Here is a 21,195-nt window from a genome sequence, read left to right as displayed (position 1 = left end):
AGATGGCGAGCCCGTGCGGGCGGCAGCAGTGCTCCATCGAGAGGCGCGGCGTCCGCCACCAGCTCGATTCGTGGCGACACAAGCTCATTCACTGTGTAGGTGAGGGACGGCGGCGCGACGGGGAGGCCGGGCCCGGGCCCTACGGAGCCGGTGGAGGCGGCGGGAGGGGAGAGAGAGGCTCCACCGGGGAGGCTCCGCGGCCTGCGGGACCGCCCCCCCCCCCCCTCCTCCCCTCCTCACCTCATCCCCTCCCGCCGCCGCCGCCGTGAGGCCCGGCCCGGGCCGTGCCCCGCCCTTTGTCGGCGGGGAGGGAGCGGGGCCGGGGGTCCTGCCCTTTTGTGCGGCCCCTGTCAGCGCCCGGCCCGGCCCGCGGCCCCTTCAAAACTTGCTCAGGGCCGGGCCTCGCCCGCCTGTCACCGCCCGGCCCCCCCCCAACCTCCCCCCACCCCCCCCAGGGCCCACCGTGAGGCGGCACCGAGAGGGTGGGGGGGGAAAGGGGGGGGCGAGGGGGTGGGGGGGGCACCGGGAAAGTTGTGGGTCGGAGGCTGGAAGGATGCGTGCTTCCCTTTTCCTTTATTTTTTTTAATTTATTTTATTATTTTTCTCCCTTTATTTACCATTTTCCCCCCCCCCCCTCTCCCCTCTCTCTCCTGTGCGCCTCTGTTGTTAGCAGGGCTCCCCGCCACCCGGGCGTTCGCCTTTATTTATTTTTCTAGAGGGGAAAAAAAACAAAACAAAACCGAGGAGCCTGCCGACGGCCCCTGCGCTGCGCCAACTTTCTCCGTTCCAAACAAGAGCTCTCTCGCCCTTTTATTTTCTATTTTTTTTTTCCTTTTTTCTTCCTCCCCAGCGAGAAGCCGAGGCCTTGCCCGCGGGTGGCGGGGCACCGGCGCTAGGCCGGGCATCCCGTAGGTGCAAGGTGGGTCTGACAACAGCCACGGCCCCACGGCCCCAGCCATCTCCCACGCCGTGCCTCTCCTCCCCTGGCCTCCCTCGACCCCAGCCCCGAGCCTGGTTTTATTTTTAAATATGTAAATACGGCCCTAAGCTGCCGGGGGCTGCTCGGCGTAGGTAATCGGGAATAACGCTCGCAGATTCACTTCAGTGCCTTGTGCGCAGAGTTAAACCTCTTACTGGCGGTTAGCTCAGCATCCCGGGTCGTTGTCGGGGATTGAGGACGCCGTTTTGGGTGGCAGCAGGAGTTGTGAGCGCTGCTGGGTCGGCTCCTGGCCACAGCTAAGCGCGTTAGGGGGTGTGATGCAGATGTGTGCGAGGGATGCTGGTTAGCTCCAGGTGAATGCCAGCAATTAGCTGGTTTTGAGCAGAAAGCAATTCAAGGGCAATGCATTGCAGAGAAACGGCCCCTTCACGTGAAGGCGCTGGCTTTTCTTTCCAACTGGTTGTCGATGTTTCTAGACCCAGTTTATGCGGTTTAATTCTGCTTCTAGCTGCTAGCGTTGCTCTGTTAGCAGCGTCTTGTCGGCTTCCGTCTCTACGTGAGCTGGATTTATTTTAATTCTGTCTCCTTTTCACGTCTCCTCTTACCTTGCCTGCTGGGGATCACCTGTTCTAGTCCTTTCTGCCCTCCCTGCTTGCAGCGTGTCATCTCATCTTCCCTTCCGTCCCTGCTGCTTTGTGCTCGGGTCCTGGGATCCTGGGATCCTCCAGCGCTGCTGTCCTGCTGCTCAGAGCCTAGCCACGAGGAGTGAAGGGGGAAAAAAATGACAGTTTCAGAGCTGCTGTTGGAGGTCTCGGGCTGGAGTGAAACGCAAGAATTATTTGCTCATTAGGCTGCTATTTGGGAAAATCGTGGGTAGCTAGAGAAGTTTGTGTAACCTTCAGACTTGAGGAAAATGCTACGTTATTAAAGTTCTTAGCAACCCGAAGCGCTAGAACTTAAAACAAATACCCTCCCTCCATCATTCATACACACCCCGATCCACTCCCTAAAGCCATTTAAATAACCAGCTCCCGGGGGGTTGCTCTCTCCTCTATCCCTTCCTCCAAATTATTTGATATAATTTCTGTCTCTGAAGGATTTCACTCTGTGGAAGTCCCTCTGTGCCTGTGTGTTTAACAAAAGGTACCCTGAGAGCTGTTAAGCACAGAGTTGACCGGGATTTTTTGGAGGTAAAGTACAAAAACATTTTTAATAAAATGAAGTCCAAAGTTTAACAGTGCTATGAGACTTTTTATCTTGATGGCACCGTGTCGTAAATAGTTTCAACCTCAAATTGATCAGCTTTATGAGGTCTTGGGACCTGCCCTATTCCTAGTATGAATCTTGCATAAATTGTTAGGTCGTATAAGTGTGTTAATTGTTACCCATTTTTGTTTCTGAATTTTTTTCCCAGAATTATTGAAGGCTTATTGCACTAGTCCAGGATATCAGCAGGAATTATACTGTTATCTTAACTCCTTGCTCCAAATACCACTTTGTCTTAAGTGGCTTGATGGTGTTCCTGGAGGCTTGGAAGTCGAGCTGTTAAATGAGGGAACGTTGTTTTTTGTGTCATCTGTTTTTAGAGGTCTTAAGAATTTGTTCCTCTAAAAAATATTGAAAGGTAAATATGGGGAAGTAGAGTATGGGACAATTCCTGTTATGTCAGAAATACCTATTTGTATTTAGTTCTGACAGTAAACCTGAGGTGTGTGGGATTCTCTGTGTTAGCAGCATTCCCTGGAAAGTCCTGCTAATTGCACACAGTGCAGTAGTCAGAAAACATGAAGCCTGTGGTTTGAACTAGTGCATTTGGCAATAAAAATGGCTTAAGTAATTCACTTTTCCCTCTTGTTTCTGCAATAGGCTGGGCTGTGGCTTCATGACAGTTTGTCAAACTACGCTCGTGTTCCCAAGGGGAGCAAAACCACAGCAGGACTGCAGGACAGCCCTTGCCCACAGTGAGCCAATGCAGGGGAGCTGTGCCAGCAGAAATTGTCATCCTTTTGGGGGAAGTAGAAGCATTCTCTGCTAGTCTAGCTCTCTGCACTGGCTCACTGTGGGGTCCAGCAAGCAGCAGTGCTAGCACACAGGAGAGGGCGAGAATGCATGGCTGATGGAAGGGTGAGTGAGAACGCAGCAGGAGATGCAGATCATCCTCAGCTGTCACGCAGTTGCATCTTTGGTTGTGCCAGCATGGTTTTTGTGGGAGGTAGCTCAGAAAGCTGATCTGGCTTAAACCTGTCCTCGCCATGCATTTCAAGCCCAGTTTTCCCTTTTCTTAAGGCGAGGGATGGGACAGCTGGTGAGGAACAAGTCCACAAACAGTTCTGCTGCTGCAGTGATGCAATGGAGGGAGCAACGTGCTGTGCCCAGAGGTGGAGGGAAGTGTGGTGAAGGGCTTCTCAGCTCTTCTCACAGCACAGCGTAGTGGGTTGTTGAACCACAGCGTAGGCAGTGCAGGAGGGGTGAGCAGTGTCTTGATGCACCCATAGTACTTTGATTCTAGAGGCACGATTTGCTAGATGATAACTGTTTGATGCTGATACAAGTGCTCCCTGTGCCAATCTCGAGGGCTAGCATCTTTCTTAGTGGCCAAAAGCAGGTGCCTAGCGATGAATGTGGGTGGCTGTGGGTTTTTCGTAATACAATTTGTATGTATTTATTTCAACATTTGTCTATTCATCTCTCCCAGGCTTCAGTGACTCGCTGAGTTGGAAATGGTTAGTGAGATCAGATAAGAAATGGAGTTTAAAGGGAAGAGAGCCCACAGATCCCTGAAACTGCTTTTACGCAGGCAGTACTAGCATTGCGGTGCCGCGTGCTTACTAGACTGATAGTTTCAGGTGATCGCATGCGTTTCTACTAGCTGGTGATGCCTGGCCCGTTGTTAAATATTAGCAGCACTCTCAGAGACTCCCTGACTGAACCAGAACTTCCCCTGGGGGGAGGGAGAAAGGCAATGTATTAGTTTCCTTCAGCAGCGATCGTGATTTTGGAACAAAATGATCAAAAAGGGAAACCTGTAAAATCCACAACAGCTTTCCAACCCTGGGCTCTGTCAGTGTTTCATTCGGAGATTACTTCAGCTTATTTTGGCAGCCCAGAAGTAAAATCAGCTAAACAATTCCCATTTAGATGTTTACTTGTTCCAAGCAATCGCTGCTGGTGAAATCCCGTGACCCAGGTTCTTGATCCTTATGCTGATTTGTTGAATGGTGGTGGTCTTCCACGACTTCAGGTACTTAGGGCTAAAGTGTGGATTCCGTGGAAGAAATATGAGACAACAGGAAGTATTAGAAGTTAATATTAATCAAGAGAAGGTGTATAACAGGGAATAATTCTGAAATCTTTATTGCATTTTCTTATCTTGATGATTACTTGGGTTAGTTCCAGCCTGTATTACAGCTGATATGAGTAAGCTGCTGCTTCCAAAATATGGAACAGTTAGCCACGTTATCTCATTGTTTTAGAAGCAGGCTTGAATCTCCAAGTCTTTAGCATAGTTCTAGTTCAAAGGGCAGATCGTATTTCTTTGATCCAAAATAAGAAAGGTCATTCTAGCCCTGATGGTGATGGAAAACAGTAATAAAAAAACAAGTTAGCAGAAACTGGGCTGAAGTAAAAGTTTAAATATAGAGCTATTCTAAGCTGGTTTCTGTCCCCATGCCCCCAGTAAACGTGCAGGTGGTACTATTGGCCTTATCTCCTCCTGCATACAACGTAGATGCAGCTTGTGAGTTAAAGATCATCTCTCTTCAAGGTCCCTTCCAACCTGAGCGATTGAGGCGCTTTGTATTAATATAAATCTGTCGTACAGCAACTTGCTGGTAGCTAAAGGCTTGTTCGAGAAGATCTGGTCTAGACACATTTTTGTCTGTTGGCAGCACGAATGCAGGGAGGGAGAATTACCCTTTTATGACAGTTATGCCTGGAAAAAAAATTGAGGCAGCTGTCACTTAAAAATCTTTAGTTGTAAGGAATGAAATTTACAGCTTGATATTTAGCTTTACTTTAAATGTGCACGGAAGGGTGGTAGGCATCTGAAGAACAGTAGTAGAAGTTGAACTGCGGGGGACGCATCTAGATGTGTTTCAGATAGCTCCGGTATTCTCCACAAATCCCTTAAAATCACTCGTTTCTCTGCTTGCAAATGGAGAGAACCCTGCTAGGGATGGGACCAACCGAACAAAAGCGTGCTCAACAACCTCGATCATCGCTCTGCGTTCTTCGGATGGGTGCGAGATGAAATTTTGGATTAGGCCAAATCACCGGGGTTGTTTGGCATTTCAAAGCAAATCTATTTTAACTTGTACAAAGTAATAGCTGTCGCTGCAGGGTGGGAGGTTTCCTTCTTGGGACGCTACGCTTCCTGCAGGCTGAACGTTTTTTTGACTTAATTTTTAACTAAGAGCTGACGACGTTAGAGTTCATCCACTTTTCATAGCACTCAAAATGAATTACAATAATCCAGGCTGCGCGTGCAGCAAATAGTCCAAATCCATGTAGGTAAAGGCTCTGTAGAATTTGTATATGAATACGTAGATGGATTCTACAGATCTCCAATTTTGAGGTGATGGCACCATTTAAAAAGAGTACCTGTAGGGCTTCTTAATTTCTCCAAGCCGTTTTTGGCAGTTTGTGCCATATATTGCTGTTAATGTAAATACAGTTAGGTACAGAAATACAACAAGTGCACTTTAATTAAGGATGGATGGTACAAAATCCCTGCTCTTGTGCTCAGTTGTCTAAATCCTTATTGCACAGTACTTAAATGTCTTAATGCTCTGCCATCTGAGGCTGTCTACTTTCAGGCAAGTCCTGTCATGTGGTTTTTGTCTGAGAACTTGTGTTCTTTAGTGGCTAGCGTAAAATACCAAAGAGAAAACTTACTAAAGGTCAGTTTAGGCAAAGGTCTAGAAAGGCAAACATTTAACAGGGTTAAGGAGGGGTAGCCATCTCATTCTGGTTTGGTGTGGCTAGGACACGGCTGCAGTGTTTTATATGGGACTTTCCAATTCTCCACCTCACCCTACTGTGCATTCATGTTCCCAGGTGGAATATGAAGCCTTGGTTCTGCAAGGTTACTTGATGGCTCCTCCTAATTCTCTGATGAATACAAGGACTTCAGGATTTTCTGAGGATGAGGTTGGATGGGAAGGTCAGGGCCAATCTAGGTTCTGCCCCTTGCTGGAAGGGCTGGCAGTGCTTGTTTTCCTAAAATGGACAGAAAACTCTGCAAAAGCAGCCAGTCGTCTGGTGGCACGTGGTATCTTGAATCCTCTCATCCAGGCATGAGGTGAGCAGAGGAGCTCATCTGAAGCATCGGATGGAATCGCATCCATGGGCTGAAGGGAAGCGGAGCAGAGAACAGGATGGCCTCTTCCAGCACCAGTGAGGTTTTTGATTTTCATCTTCTGTCTTGTAACTGCAGTACAGGCAGTGGTTATGGCTGACAGCAGTGCTGTCTGCGCTGGCTTAAATAGTCCCCTCTGTGCCCACACAGCTTGTGTGGCTGCCTGGTGAATCGGTGCCTTGCCTAGACCTGGCTGGAAAGCAATCGGTTGGTTTTTTCCCCCCACAACATGTACAGGGGATGGAGAGGTGGAGAATGAAGAGCTGAGGCTGTTTGACTGGTGTTGTCACACACGTATGCATTTCTGCTGCCTTTCAGTGAGTAGCTGCTAACTTCTATGTGCATTGTGTGTGCCTACAGGAGCAGGAAACCTGCTTCATGCATGTTTCTTCGAAGTCCTGTGGGTTACAGGATACATCCATGTGGCCTCAGCTTCTTTTGGGGGAAAAAAGAGCTTCAGCTTCTTTCCTTTTCTCTTGAAGAAGGATGTGCTGTTCTCGTGGTTTTTGTTGTTGTTGTTTGTTTGCCTTCAAAGCACTTACCTTTTAGCTCAGATTTAGTCCATCTTCCGTGCTGTGTAGTAGCGGCATGTTCTCTTTCATGGCGAGTTGACAGAAATTCAGCTCTCGAAGCTGAGTGGGAGATTTAAGTTACACATCAGCGCTGCCTGCACGTCAGGGATGAAGTGGAGGTTATGGTGTTTCAACATTTCTGCAGGACATCACTTCTTCTGTAGTAAAATTGCTATTAGACGATGTCTCCATTTAATTTTTCCACTCTCACAGAGAAGAGAAAAGATGGTACTCCTGTTGCATTTTCTCGAAGCAGCAGCAAAGTGGCTGCACAGGGAAGACTTGCAGGGAGACAAAGGATGCTCCTTATGCCCTGAGGACCATGATATTTTATGGGAGGGAGAAGAGGGGGAGAAAAGAGGACTGGACAAGAGCCTAGTATTCATTAACAAAGGAAGCTTTCAGAAGCTGAATCCAGCAGCGTGGAAAGACATCAGAGGCCACCAGGCAATCTTAACTCTTGAGTTGAGTTTACTAATGAAAAATTTCCTGGTTCTCTTTGAACATTTTTTTTTTTGTAACGTCTTAGTGTGGGCATCTTGATATCTAGCTGGAGGATTGCAAAGGTCAGTGTGTCACAAGTGGCCTTCCTCCCACCTCAGCTGCTGTTGGGGCAGGCTGGCGGTGCTCGTGTTTCAGAAGTGGAGTAACTGACAGGGTAGGAAGAGGAACAGGTAGTCTGGCTACACGGTTCTTCACTTCTTGATTTCTCTTTGGCTATATTAACAAAGGGATGTGAAAGTTTCACCCCACAGCCTGCAATTCCTTGCAATGCTCCCCCCAGGCCAGCACAGCGCACTGATGCTCCTCACCCTGCTCTCCTCAGCACGCCGTGGTGTTGGGGCCGATCACGTGCAGCAGCCTCTTGTTGGCTGTTGTACAGGGAACTGCTTAAAACTTTGTCATGGGACAGCCTCAGGTTAGTCAGAGCAATGTGCTGGTACGCTTCAGAGGGGGGCTCGTGGCCAGAAGAGCCCTTTCCTAGCCTGTGCCTTGTGTCCTGCAGATTTGGGCTTCTCAAATATATTGGGATACACAGAACGGGTTGTGATTAGACCTTCCTAGCTTTGTTTAAATGCTCACAGCAGAGTGACTTTACCTCAGATTTTGCCCTTCTCTTAGTGCACTCATTTATTTGGTAGTTATCTTGTCACTTTCCTGAACGAGCTGGAGGTAGGTGAGACAGCAGACATTGCCTCAAGTTGGGTTGTCTTCTGGGTTAGGATTCATAATGATGGCAAAAGCGATGAAAGCGGCTTTCTAGGCGATGCTTCATCCTGATCTCTTGGTGCGTTTCTGAAAATGTGCCATCGTCTCCTTTGTGTGAAGAAGTTTTTGCGGAGGTGGACACCTAATAACTTCCATTTTATTCTGCAAAATCAAGAGAACAGAAGTGCATGGAAATAATTTCCCTTTTTGACCTAAGGAAACTTAAAATCAATCTTCTTAAAGCAGTGAATCCACGTACAGCCTGTAGAAAAGGAGGGATGTAGCTACCTTATCCCTTGTTTCTTGTTTAGTATTTTAAATTCATTTAGGGAGAACTTGAGTATGAGATTGAGGCAGCAAGGGCAACTTCTTTTAGAAAAAGCATCCACGGTTTTCTCTGGATGATAGTTTCTCAATCTAATTGACCTCACCGTGCAGCAAGTGAAGTGCCCCTTGCTGGCTCTAGGAGCCCTTTGGAGAAGTTGTGCTCGTGTCGAGCTGCAAGGGGAGCGTTTCACTGACCTCGGTGGCTGTCATTCATCTACGTTCATCTGTAGCTTACTGTCTTTCAGAATATTACAAGACCGACTGAAGAACTCCCAAGTGCAGAGGGAAGAACTAAGCGTGAAATGTTGGCTGTGTGCGGGTTTAGACGAGTATCTGTGCTTCAGGATGCGTTGTGTAGGACCTGTTCTGAGCCTTTGTGAAAACGAAGTGTCAAAGTCTTTTGGGGGTGGGGAGGTAATTTTTTTCCTGAAAACGTTTCCCGTGAATATGTAGGTTATTGTGACTTGGGGGACAAAATTACAGCAAGTGTAATAGGAAGTTATTTTTTCTGACTAAATGCTTACCTATTGTCTGCACACTTTTTTCCTTACGCTTTCCTGCCTTCGTTATGCACTCACACAATGTAATAAAACTGAAATCTTCTGGAACTGCACGGTGAGATGCTCTGAGAACCCAGTTCTTGTATCTTACAGTATTTCTGAGAACTTTTCACATGAACTGTGCACTCGATTTTGCCTCTGCAGTTTTCCGTGAGCGATGTGCAGTGAGTTGGGAGCGGATGACTTCAGTGTGCGGTTGAGACAGGCCAGGCTGAGGTCCATTTTGGGTATGCACACTTGAATTTGACAGGAATGCTGTGTTTATCTCTTGAACAAGCCTGAACTGTTGAGAGAGGAACTTTGTTTTACCAGGGCTCTCTTAGATCAGTGATTTTTTTATTTTTTTTATTTTTTGTTTTTTTTCCAACCTGGAGTTGGCAAGAAACAACGGTGGAAAAACAAGCCTATTGCCAGGAGTTTAAATTGCGTGGGGTCTTTACGCTTTTCAGGAGCCCACAGTTAGAAAATTACTGCTCTAAATGATTTGTAAACAAAGGCTGTTTTCTTTTCCAAAGTGGCTGTAGGTGTTAAGGAGTACAAGATGATATTTAGACAGCTATTAGATAAGGATTGGATTTTTCTTTTCCCTTCTCTTTTCATACCTACCTACTTAAGAGTATATTTTTATTAAAAAAAAAAAAAAAAAAAAAGATACTGCAGAAGAGACTAGCCCTGGGAGGCTTCAGCTTGAAAGCTAATTTCTGGAAAAAGGTTCAAATGGCATCAAGTAAGTCTGTTTTAAGTGCCTCACTCCCTGCATTCAGGTCTCTTTTTTTTCTCTTCAAGAACCTTGCCGTGAAGGCCAAACACCTGCTACCGAGTTTGTGTTGGATCTGAAGATTTCCTTACCACTCCCCTGAGGTTGTGAAGGGAACCTTGAGTACGTGGTTATCAGCATGAACTGATGTCAGTGCCGAGCGCTGGCACATACCCTGAAACAACAGATTGATGCCCTGAAGACCAGAAAGGCAATCCATTTTATTTATTTTAATGACTAAAAGATGATCCAGGTATGGGAAGGACAGTAGGCAGTGATAGTCGCTTGGTGCATCGCTCTTCTGGGCGTCAGAGCCCAGGTAGCACTCGTCCCAGCCACTCTTGTAGCTCGCTCTGTTTTACCAGAACCGAAGCAGAGGTCACAGACTGAGTGCAATCGCAGTACAAAATTGAATATAGAGTTCAGAGGTTACTCTGCTCCGCAAGTTACTCAGTTTCAAATTAGATTAAAAATTGACTTCATAAGTTAAAGATGTTGCAGACCTGTAGTCCACTTTGCTACGGAGGCTGCGCTCCTTGGCTGTAGCAAACAGATTGGTTCTTGTTCCTAAATCAGCTGCTGGCCTGTGACTCATCTTGAATTCAGATCTTCCTGCTGTTTGTACTTTGAACTGAATTCTCTGCTCCAAATAAGAAGAACGCAGAGGGATTCATGTTTTCTCAACCCCTGGTATCCCAGGGACTACCAGGATGGGAGATGCCTTATGCAGCTTATACGTGATGGGAGATGGTGGAGGGGAAGGCATGTGGGGAGAAGTCAATCACAGCTTTGTTGGTCTATACTTACTGGCATGTTGATGAACTTTAGCAGCTAAATGCACTTGTGATGACACCTCACAAACTTCAGAAAGTAAGCAGTTATATTTGGAAACTTTTCATTTGGGTTCTTCAGGACTGAAACGGCTAAACCTACTTTGAAAAACAATGTGAAGATGCTCCCTCCCAAGAAATGAGCCTCTCCCGATTATTGTGCTCTTGGGCATTTCAGCATCCTAACCCTAAAACCTGCTTGAGATCCTTTCCTGTCTGTCCTTCACCTCGTAACTGAACCATGGAGGGCTTTGTCTGGCTGGGAGGGATGAGGAATGGTTTTCCATGCTCTGTCTGGGGGAAGAAAGGAGGGATGGCTCCTGATCTCATCTTTGAAGCAGACAGGTCTTGGCTCTGAGCTTGCCATGGTGCTGCCTCGAAGGCTTTTCGTGGCTCTGTCCACAAGCAGCGCACAGAGCTAATTTCGGAGCTGGTTTGTACTGGCAGGCTCACAGTCGTGTGTTGGAATTTATAGCATAGTTTGGAGAGTCTTGTCAGGGCTTTCTTTTAAAAATAACAGCTCTCGCTCCGAACAGCGTGGTTTGCCACCCGTGGTTCTGGCTCTGCTTGCCATCTGGGTCCCAAAGGCAGGTTAGTGAAGCCCAGGCGTTAGTGAGGGGCCTGGGCTAGGCTGGGCTGGGTGCCTGGGACCCCACAGTGCCTGGGGCAGTCCCTGTGAGCGATGCCTGGTGATCTTCAGGAGCAGCCCGTGGCTCGGTGCAGCAGATCTTCCGCTTCCAGTGGCCTCACCGAAGTCGTAAGCTTGCTGTCGTTTTTGGAGAGAACATGCCGAATGCTTGTCTGCAGACTTGGAATCTCCTTGGTGATGCATTCTGCTGCTCAGGTGGCTCCTCCCCGTTGGCTCAGCCCGAGGGGAGGTGGACAGCCAGCTGAATGTGAGATAACGGGACATCAGAGCCTTGAAACAGCCCCGAGCCTTTCCTCTAGGAGCCGGTGAAGGAAGGTGAATAGCTCTCTAAAACCAGGTCTCTTTCCGAAGTCCAGGTTTAGCATAAAGCTAAAGCTTTGCGAAGAATGCTTTTTAGAAAAGGAGAAGATACGGTTTAATAGCTGTATAATTACTCGCCTTGCTTGAATCCCCTGAGGGAATGTAAAGGTGTCTCTAAAACAAGGAGACCAAAGGATTTTGTTGTTCTGCTTCTGGACTAAGTGGGCTGTCAGCACCATACTGAGTGGCATAGCTAGTTAGCTGAGAGGTGTTTCTGCGAAACCCAGAGACGAGAAAAAAGGCAAGGCCAACCAGAGCAACAAAATAGATTTTGCTGAAAAATAAAGCTTTAAATAGATGTTTCTAGCAGTGTGGGTTGTTTTTTTTTTTTTTTTTCATTCTTTTTCCTTGTGGGATGGGGCTAAACATAACCAAACTTCAAGGTTGCCTGAGGGGCGGTCATGGATATTTCATTGTGAAGTACTGAACTCCGATAGCCTTCCAGATAAATCTTAAAGCATTTTTGAGAGAGAGACAAAATAGTTCACACTCTAGATGCAAAACAGTTTCAGGTAAGCAACTGCTGTCTTCCCATGAGGGGTAAGGGAGTAAGTCCTTCTGAAGCTGCTGCTTATTAAATTTTTAGCATAAAATTTGGGGGACAGAGTTTAGGGAAAGACTGGTGAGGGAAGGTAGACAGGTTCTGTGGTGTATTTGTGGTGGTGTTGCTGTTTGGTTGGTTTGCTTTAGCGTACAAAGCACTAGAAATAACCTGGGCAAAAGCTGTTGTAAAAGTATGCGGTCCTAACCCTTAAGTCATGAACTGAAGAGATTTGCCTAGACAACATGCATCAGAGAACCCTTTTTTTCAGGAAACCTGCATCAGCAAATAATCCTCAACATCACTTGATAGAACCCACTGTTGGCTTTTGTGCCGTGAGTTGTTATTTTTCCAGAATGAAGTTAAACATCAGGTTATCCAATTTTTAACTATTGCATCACAGCAATTTAAGCAATTCGGTAGTGAGACAGATTTTTGAAAAGACATGAAATTATTCTGTGTAAAATCATTGTTGTAGTGGAAAAAAGAATCAGAATTTACCGATTCAAGCTGGTATATCCTAAACTTAATGTCTGATGTGTGTAGAAGGTGCTACAAGAAGAATTGGTACAACTTTTTTTTCCTCTCCTTTTAATGACGGGAGAGGGACCTGAGTCATCCTGCACTACACTGCAATAATGCATTTCGGCGTGATTTTAAAGAAACTGCGAGTCCACCTACAGCCTTTGCTGAGCTGTGAAAATGTGCATTGCGTTCATCGTAGCTCCAGGTTTGGGTAGTAGCTCGGATGCTAATCTCTGACAAACCCCAATTTTACGTTATTTAAGCAGTATGGGAGCTCACAGATGTTTAACACTGCCCAGTACAGAAAATCCTTCAGGAAAGGCCTTTGTTCTACCACAGGGAAATAGGATGTAGTCAGGAGAAGTGGATTTTCACGAAAAACCCCAGCTCATGGTTAAGGAGCAGTTCTTGTCCCGGTGTAAACTGGAGGTGCTGCAGCCAGGCTCCCCCTCTCCGTGCCGGTGCCCTCGCGCTGTGCGGGGTGTGTTGGCTGGTCCCCGACCCATCTCCTCGTGTTGCCGTGCAAATGCAAAGCGAGCGAGCATCTGGGGGGTGGAGGGGATGAGTGGGATCAACCCTGTCAGTGGAGAGGTGGATTTGTCACGGATTAAAGTGCCAGGTAATCAGTAATCGTAGCTTCAAAACACTGAGGACGTGCTGCGGGGTGGGGTTCCTCCTAACAGTAACCTTCAGTTTGCAGTAATCCGTCCTCTAGTAACTTCAGAGAAGCCAGTTGTGGAATTTTGAGTAGTCTTCTCATGGTCAGCAGCTTACACAACGTATCTTGTGCACGTTTATTTTGCTGGTCTTGATTTATCTTTTTCTCCCTCCTCTAAAGCACTTGAATTAGGCAAGCCTGGTTGTGCTCTTGATGCTGCCTTGCTGGTGAGCGTACCTTGAGCTGCACTATGTCTCCAGTGAGTAGATAAATCTTTTATCCAGTGCGTTAATTTTAATACAATTAACAGAAAATTACAGATAAACTGACATTATAATGGAGACATTAGAATCATCATTAGTTGCTGTCAACAGAAGGTGCCTTCTAGAGATCAAACCAGCTGAATTCTCACTGTGTATGCCCTTATAGGGGCTCAGAGCAGCCTGAAACGAGAAATTCCTACCGAATAATGGTAATCTTGACTCTAACCCAAAAGGAGGGGAATTAACACGCTTTTAATGTTAGCTGAAAGGGAGGGGTTTTGCTTACCTGTTTGGGTGATTTGCATATTTAGGTTTTATGGAAATAGCAACAGACACTGCCAGGACATAAACCTTTAGGTTGATGATCTAAGTTAGAGAGATGGATTGGTGCAGAATCAGGCTCTTTAGGGTCAGTGTCCTCCCCAGACTGCAAGGATGGTAGATCTCTAACCATGGAAGCCTCCTGAGGGTAGTTCCAATACAGGTGGACCCCGCGTTACACCAGGCTGCTGAGCATCATTCTTGTTATAGTTTCGTATCTTCCTTTTTCCCTGAGAAACAGCCCCGGCCTCAGAGGATGCTTGGGCTGATCACAAAGCGTCGGAGTCAGGGAGGCTTGGGCTGGGCTTTGTGTGGTCAGCCAGCCAGGATGCATGGTCATCAGGGCTCCTGCTGCAGGGATTTGGCATTTCCACAGCATTTAGGGCTTTGGTTCCAAACAGGAGTAAACTACTGGGATAGTTTAACCCTGAACAGCTGTTTTTATGTGAGGTGAACCTGCAGAGGTTTGCTTTCCTTTTTTAAAGGGGAGGGATCACTCGTCCTTATGCAGTCTCCTCAACCTGCACAAGCAGAGCTGAGGTGGTACAGAGATGGTAAGGAGGGGTAGGGCAGGGCTGTGAAACCTGCTGTTACTGCTGAAAGGATGCTCAAGAGGCTGTGCTTTGAATCCAGAGGCTTGACTGGAGGTTGCCTCCATGAGCTTTATCTCCTGCTGGCACTGACCCCTTCAAAAGGGACATCAGAGGTGCTTTGCCCATGCCCCCGTGTGCAAAAGAAAAGACTTTTGTCGCGTCCAAAGCCTTGCATCTTCCTGAAATGCTGAGTTCTTCCACGTGGTTCTCAGATCTGTGCTGGCTCTACGACTTCAGCTACTTAAAGGCAGTGCTGTAACGTTTTAAAAAGCTGCGTTTCATCTGGGGTTGGCTCGGGGGATGCCTGGGAATGTGCTGTGGGAAACTCGGCTGAAACACGCAGGACTGACCAGTCTGTCAAAGATGAGAAAAACTGGTAGGGATCGGTTCTTTGTTCTTGCCAGCACACCACAAGCAGAAGGTGTAGGGTGCCACAGGGTGACTTCTTTCAGAAATCCCTTAGCTCAGCAGTTGTCAGGAGGAGGAAGGAGAAAACCTGCACCTCCTGTTTTGCTGTGGCCATGTGCAAACTGAAGTGCAGGCCTCCGTGCTAGAGCTTGTGCTGAGATGCAGCAGCATCACGGGCAGAAATAGGCATCTATTAAAAGTTTTTTTTTTTGTTCTTTTATGGTGGTGTTTTTTTCCCTTCCTTTCCACTTTGGATCCGTGGACTGCCCTGAGTATAAAGCACACGGCCTCTTCTCCGAAGCCTTGTTACTGAGGGTTACAAATCCTGCAAAATTAGCCTGTTCTGTTTATTTGGGAATGAAGTGGAATAAATGTTTCATACTTTGTGCCTGGAAGCGTTTCTGAAGAGCAGAGGCTCGATAATCCTCAAAGACGCACGCTGGTTACTTAAATTGCTGCATTTGAACTTCTGGGGCGTGGGGGAGAGGGAAATCTCTTGCAGGCTTGCTGAAGGCAGAGGCAGTTGTTTCCTCCTCCCGCTTGCCCCTCCAGCTGGATGGTGCAGCCAGCTCCCAGCGGATGAGTGGATGTCATTACTCTCAGAAAAGTAACTTTAAGGCAGAAGTGAAGGGTTTTTATTCTCTCTTTGCGAGGAGTTGAACTAGCTGTTTAGGTTTCTTTTCTCAGGGACCACATGAATAAATGGGAACAATACAAGGTTGAGTTGCACCTGTAAAAATGGATTCATTTTGTTAGCTTCCTCCTGTTTCTGCACAAAGCCACGAGCAGCAGAAGTACTGGAAGAACCTGCTGCGTAGGCTTATGCTAACCGTATGTTAACTTTGCTTAAAAAAAAATTAAACCCTACCTCCTGCAGAACTTGATTTGCCATTGAGAAGAGCTTTCTACTTGCTGGGAGTGAAGGGGAATTTTTCAGTCCCTGGCAATTGTGCAAGGAAATGGCTATTGTTACTGACTCAAAGACTGTAGAAAGAACTTTAATTTCCCTGCTCTGTTTGATGCCTCTGCAACTCCGAACTGTTTTTCAATGCAAATACGCAGCTGACTGTCCGCTGTTGCTGTTCCTGGGTTTCTCTCATTTTACTCTTTCTTCCCCTGTCCCCCATGTTTCCTCTCCATTGCGTGTTTGAAGTTATTTTACATGAGACGTGTATGTTTCAAAACTAACTTTGTTTTCTCTTTAGGTCATTGACATATTTGTCTTCACTAATGTTTGCAACGTCTCCGAACGTAGTATCCTCTGTGAATTGACTAACATGCTGTTTACCCTTTCTTCCAGATCCAGTTTCTGATCCTACTTCCACATTTGGGAGTATGCAAGGGACAAACACATCTCTTTGCGTAGCTTGACTGGATATCCCAAGACTAGGATGTTAGTATATTTAAACAATTTTTTGCATTAAAATGTTGCCAGTATCTTAATTGCACATAGATTATTTTTTGAAATGTAATTAGCTTTATTGGCATTATGCATATTCAGAAGCCTGCTGGTAGAGAGGGTTTTTCTACAGCCTGACTAGTGCTTATTGATGACTTCAGGATGGGTGCAGGAGTAGGAAAAATTTCAGGGTTGCTTTCTAAACGAGCCAGGGTTATTTAGTGTTAGAGCATTAGCATTCATTCTTGAAAATCTTGGCTCTTTGTCTAATAAGATTAACTGTAGGTTAATCCAAGAACATATAAAATCTTTAGGCTGTGTTCAGGATATTTATGAAAGACTGCTTCAGACTTCTGACTGAATGAATATAAGCCTAGGAGAGATTTTTAAATACTTGAAATAGCCAAATATCTGTAGAAATATTTGCATTAAATGTAAAATATTGTACGCTGATTTATTTATCTTTTAATCCGTGCATTACAGGTTACATTATTCTGGTACTCGTAAGGAAGCAGTTGTCTAGAAGAGTAAAACCCTATGCTAAGCTATTTTTGCAGAAATCGTAGTGCAGCTTCCTTTAAAATGTGTTTTGTGATTGTATAGTTACTGCAAAATATACTGCATGCTTGCTGGTATGTAAGCAATTGTCTGGGGGTAATTACCAGTTTGATGATAAAGAAGTCAGCATTAAACCAACCTGCTATCTTAAAAATATGTATTTTTGACTTGATCACCTCTTGGAGTGTCTCATGTATTCAAGTATGACTATTTAATTGAATTATTGATTGAAACACTACTATATGCAACTCTTTAACTTGTCGAAGTGCATTGGGTGCTGATGGCAGTGTTTGTTGTCCAGCTGTGGATTCCTCAGGTTCCCCTGCAGCCTTTAGTTTTCCCACGTGCTTCCAGTCTTGTCCCCTTTTAAACGAAAGGACCCTTCCCCTCTTCATGTGCCTCGAATTCCCACCATTAAAGCTCTTACCAATCTTCCTGGCTAGCATTTTAAAATAACTGCTTACAGCTTCTGTGCTTAGGTTTTCACTTCTGTTGCCCGGCTCCGTGTGTGGGTAATGAACTTAGGCAAGGCTGCAGTTGTTTGGCGGAGCTGCTGCTGGCAGATGTTCTCGGAAGACCTTGTGCTTGGGAAGTGCAGTGTTTTGTAAGGCTTACTCTGGTGTCTTGTTGTCTTTTAGTGGTTAGTTCCTTTGCTCACCCTTCCGGTGTTATTCCTGTGGTTTTAGAGAAAAGCAAGTTTGTTATGTTTGCTTACAGGCTTCTCAAGGGAATTTGAGCTTCATTGAGTGCTATTGATTATTTAAATCTTACAAAATCTGCTGAAGCTCAACGTGTTCCAGAAGTCTGATTTTTCCTTGAGCATGGGGATGTTTCTGGTATCAAAGAATGCTTTAAAAAAATGTCAGCTCTATCTGAAATAACCTTCGGAGGATGGAAGGCATAAGACTGACAGCAGTGGAGAGTAAGCTGCTTACACAAAATCATTATTCAGGTTTCTTGCACGTTGACCATTTGTTGTTCACTCCTAGTGCTGTACTTTGTTTGTTACGTGTGTGTGATGCTCCTCCCTTAAACAAAACTCATGTATGAAGAACTCTGGATGAAGGAAGGACCCAAAGGGAAGGTAGCTGCAAAGTGTCAGCCTGCTTTGTAGCTCTGAGCATCTGGTGGTGCTGCTCCAGGCTCAGCCCTTTAGAACCAGATGATTTGCATGTAACCCGCAGAAGCACAGTTTGTTTCAAATTCCTTCGCTGTTTATACAGTTGTACTGCTGGCAATTCCTAGCCATGGATTAGGAAATCCATTTATGAGATTCTTTTCTGAAAGGACTGTTGAGAAGTTACAAAAAGAGCTGCTTTGGATATAATACAAGTGGACGGTGACCCTGATCTTAAAAGCTGAAGCTTTTCTAGCAAAGCAGCACTCAAACCTGTGAAGTGCTTCTGTTGTTTCTTCATATAGAAGTTGTTAGTGGTGTTTCTGTCTCCATTGAATTCAGCAATACAACGTGGTGTGGAATGCCAGGCTGGAGAAGCTTTGTGTGTAGATTACCTGGAAAATTGAATTCAGGTTTTGAACAAAGGATCTGTGGTAGGCAGTTTCTTAGAAGGCTGAGTGTTTTCTCTGGCTTCTTTCTTGCCACCAAAGAATCAGTTTTAGATCTGCTGAACATCCTGAACAGGGACCTTATTTTTGAACAGACCCGAGGCAGTGACTGGTCTGCAAAGACCTCTTTATTGATATACCGAATGTAAAACTGGAACAAAGCTCTGTTTGAGATGGCTGACCTGCAGATGTTTGTCTCTGTAACAGTTTGTTGTTCTTGAACAGAAACCCGTGATTTTATTAAACGTATTCAGAGGTTCTGCTGTAATTCGGTGACACTAAGAAAGTTAGTGCACGGAAAGTGCAGGACTGCTGTTTTCTCTCAGTTCAGATCACACACGTTGCTTTCAAGCAACCAACTTCAAGTAGAAGGAAAAGTAAGTTTGTGAGGGGGACAGTATTATGGCTTCAAGCCAAATGCAGTGGATGATGTTTGACTTCCTGAATTAGACTGATAATGTATTGGAGTAAAGGAGAAGGTGAAGACTCAGCAGTGTCAAAAAGCTGCACAGAACTGCTTGGTTTGGGCAGGACTTAAAGATGATAGGAGGAGCTGAAATTACTGTGTATATATAATTTGGTTAAGAGCAATTTAAGCTGTTAAAAAGTCTGTAGACACTAAATTCACTGTAGTTACCAGGAAAGATGTTTAGACCTAATAGTGATACCCTGTGTTGCTGTCATAGATGATGTTTTCTGTCCTATTCTGCATCAACCCTAATCCCAAGACTTTTGGTTTTGAATATGTCCTTCAGAGTAGATCTTATGATCAGAATGCCTTCTGAGTTCTGATCCAGTACCAACTTCAGATGCCTGCCTACAATCTCAATAAGGGAAAGACATGCTGAGAGTAAAGTCAGATAGAGGTCTTGATTTCAGCAACGTTGGTGTCTGTGCTGTCCTTAGTCCTGCCACTTGTTCCTGTTGGTATAACTGAACTATGCAGGGAGACTCTTCCTGCACAGAATAATGCACTTGTATGGTTGTTTGTATTGCCAGTGAAAAGGGAAGAGTGTGGATAGAAATGCCTGATGTTAAGCAACATTTCTTATGTCTGATGTTGCTGTGCAGGAAGTAGAAAAGCTCACCATAACCCCAGTTATATAGTTGTACACAAAGTACTGTAAAGAAACGGGGTCCCTCTCCTGTGAAGCACATCTCTAGGCACAGCTTATGGAATTGATGATGTGTAGCTGGAGCTCAAAGGTTAGTAAGATCCAAAGAATTGCTATATGAAATGATGGCAAACGTTACGTGGCGTTAGAAGTAAGAGATTTATCAGTCACTTTCTCCTTGAGGAGAATTTCCCCCAAACACCAAAGGTCAGACCATTTCACAGCTCTTTACTGCAAGTTCCTTGCATCTGTGTGTAGCTATTCTTTTTTTAAAAGAAAGTTCACTGCTCCTAGTCTACACTGAGTAATGCTCCATCACATCTGGCAATTTCAGTTCCCACAATTTATTTCAGCACCAAATTGTTTTGCTGCTATAATCTTGTGTTACAAAGTTGTCAGCAGCTGTGCTTACGCTTCTCTGCATCCAGAGGAAAATCGGGGCCTGCAGTTTCTTTATTACTGTGGCATAACCTGAGGTGTGAATGAAGGAGAAGAACGGGTATTTCTGCGCATTTATTCTGGCATAAAAGTAACAATACAGCTGTGTCTTCAGTGCTGTATGCAAGAGTTATTGTGGACTCCCTTTGTACCGTTGTGCTTTTGCTATTATTGTTGTGTAAAGCTGGAGTGGGCTGTTCAGCTTAGCAGTGCTCGCCGGGTGTTTGCACCTTGTGCTGGGGATGCACGAGTGCATCACTTCAGGTGGATTTTCAAATGTAACCTCTGCAGTGACAATTAGTTGTTGTGCTCTGCTCTGCAGCCAGTAGGAATTCTATGCTCATGTCTTGCAGAGTTAAGATATTTCCCTATGTGTACAGATCTGTGTTTTTTTTTTTTTTTTGGGGGGGGAATTATTATTTATTATTTAATTTAAGGGGCATAACTTCCATCCTGCCCCCTGTTCTAATTATTCTTCCACGTTGATGCTAGCCGCCTGGGACACCCACTGATTTCACCTAGATCATCACTTTTGCCTTGCAGTTGAGACAAAACTGAGCAGTCCATCTGAAAAGGCTACAGATAATTTTCCAGAATTTCTGGGAAGCCTTCTTAAAATGCCAGGTATACTTCATATTCACTGTAGTCAGGATTCAGCTTTGTTTCTGTGACTGAGATCCTTCTCTTCTACTGTTAGCTTCTCAATTGGAATCTAGATGTACTTGCTAGTGTAGTGAAACTTAATAAAAAAAAAAAAATCACTTAATAAAGTGGTGATACTCTTGTGATGCACAAGGATTTTGAGGATGTTGTTGGAGTCAGAAGGCCTGCTTTTCATTTGGACTATTATGTAATGGCTTATGTCAGAGGCTTCTCTAACATCAGGTAGGCTCTTACAGGCAGAAGTAAGAACAAAAAGGCCCTTGGCAGTTCTTACCGTACAGGTCAGCCAAGTATGTGCATGTCTCAGCTCAGAAGCATTCAGGCAACTTTCACAGGTCTGTTGTTTCCTGGACAGCATCAGATTTTTAAATGATGGAAGTGATGCAACTAGATTTAGTTTCCTAAAGAGAATCACACTTCCATTGCGCTTTGCAGACCCTGTGTACATTTGAATATCTCTGCCTTTGTCGTAGAGGTAGAGATGGCAAGGGACTGTATATAATTAGCAGAGAACCAAAAAGAAAGAGTAATGCATCGAGCTAAGGCAGTAATGAATGCTGATACATAACCTACCTCCTGTGAAAAAG

The 21,195-nt window shown here is 45.3% G+C and overlaps 1 protein-coding gene across 1 annotated transcript in view; it reads left to right on the top strand.

Moving 5' to 3' along the window:
* LCOR (ligand dependent nuclear receptor corepressor) overlaps positions 1 to 21,195 on the top strand; it is a 50,255-nt gene continuing 29,060 nt past the window's right edge. Inside the window, exon 1 of the mRNA XM_032190880.1 lies at positions 1 to 99. Within this exon, the coding sequence (XP_032046771.1) occupies positions 3 to 99 (97 nt within the window). The 5' untranslated portion in view covers positions 1 to 2. The remainder of the gene's footprint in view (positions 100 to 21,195) is intronic.

The sequence above is a fragment of the Aythya fuligula genome, chromosome 7 (assembly GCF_009819795.1).
Source record: "Aythya fuligula isolate bAytFul2 chromosome 7, bAytFul2.pri, whole genome shotgun sequence".
Classification (NCBI taxonomy): Eukaryota; Metazoa; Chordata; class Aves; order Anseriformes; family Anatidae; genus Aythya; species Aythya fuligula.
The sequence above is the reverse complement of the archived record's forward strand: the minus strand, read 5'-3'. Positions and strand labels throughout refer to the sequence as shown.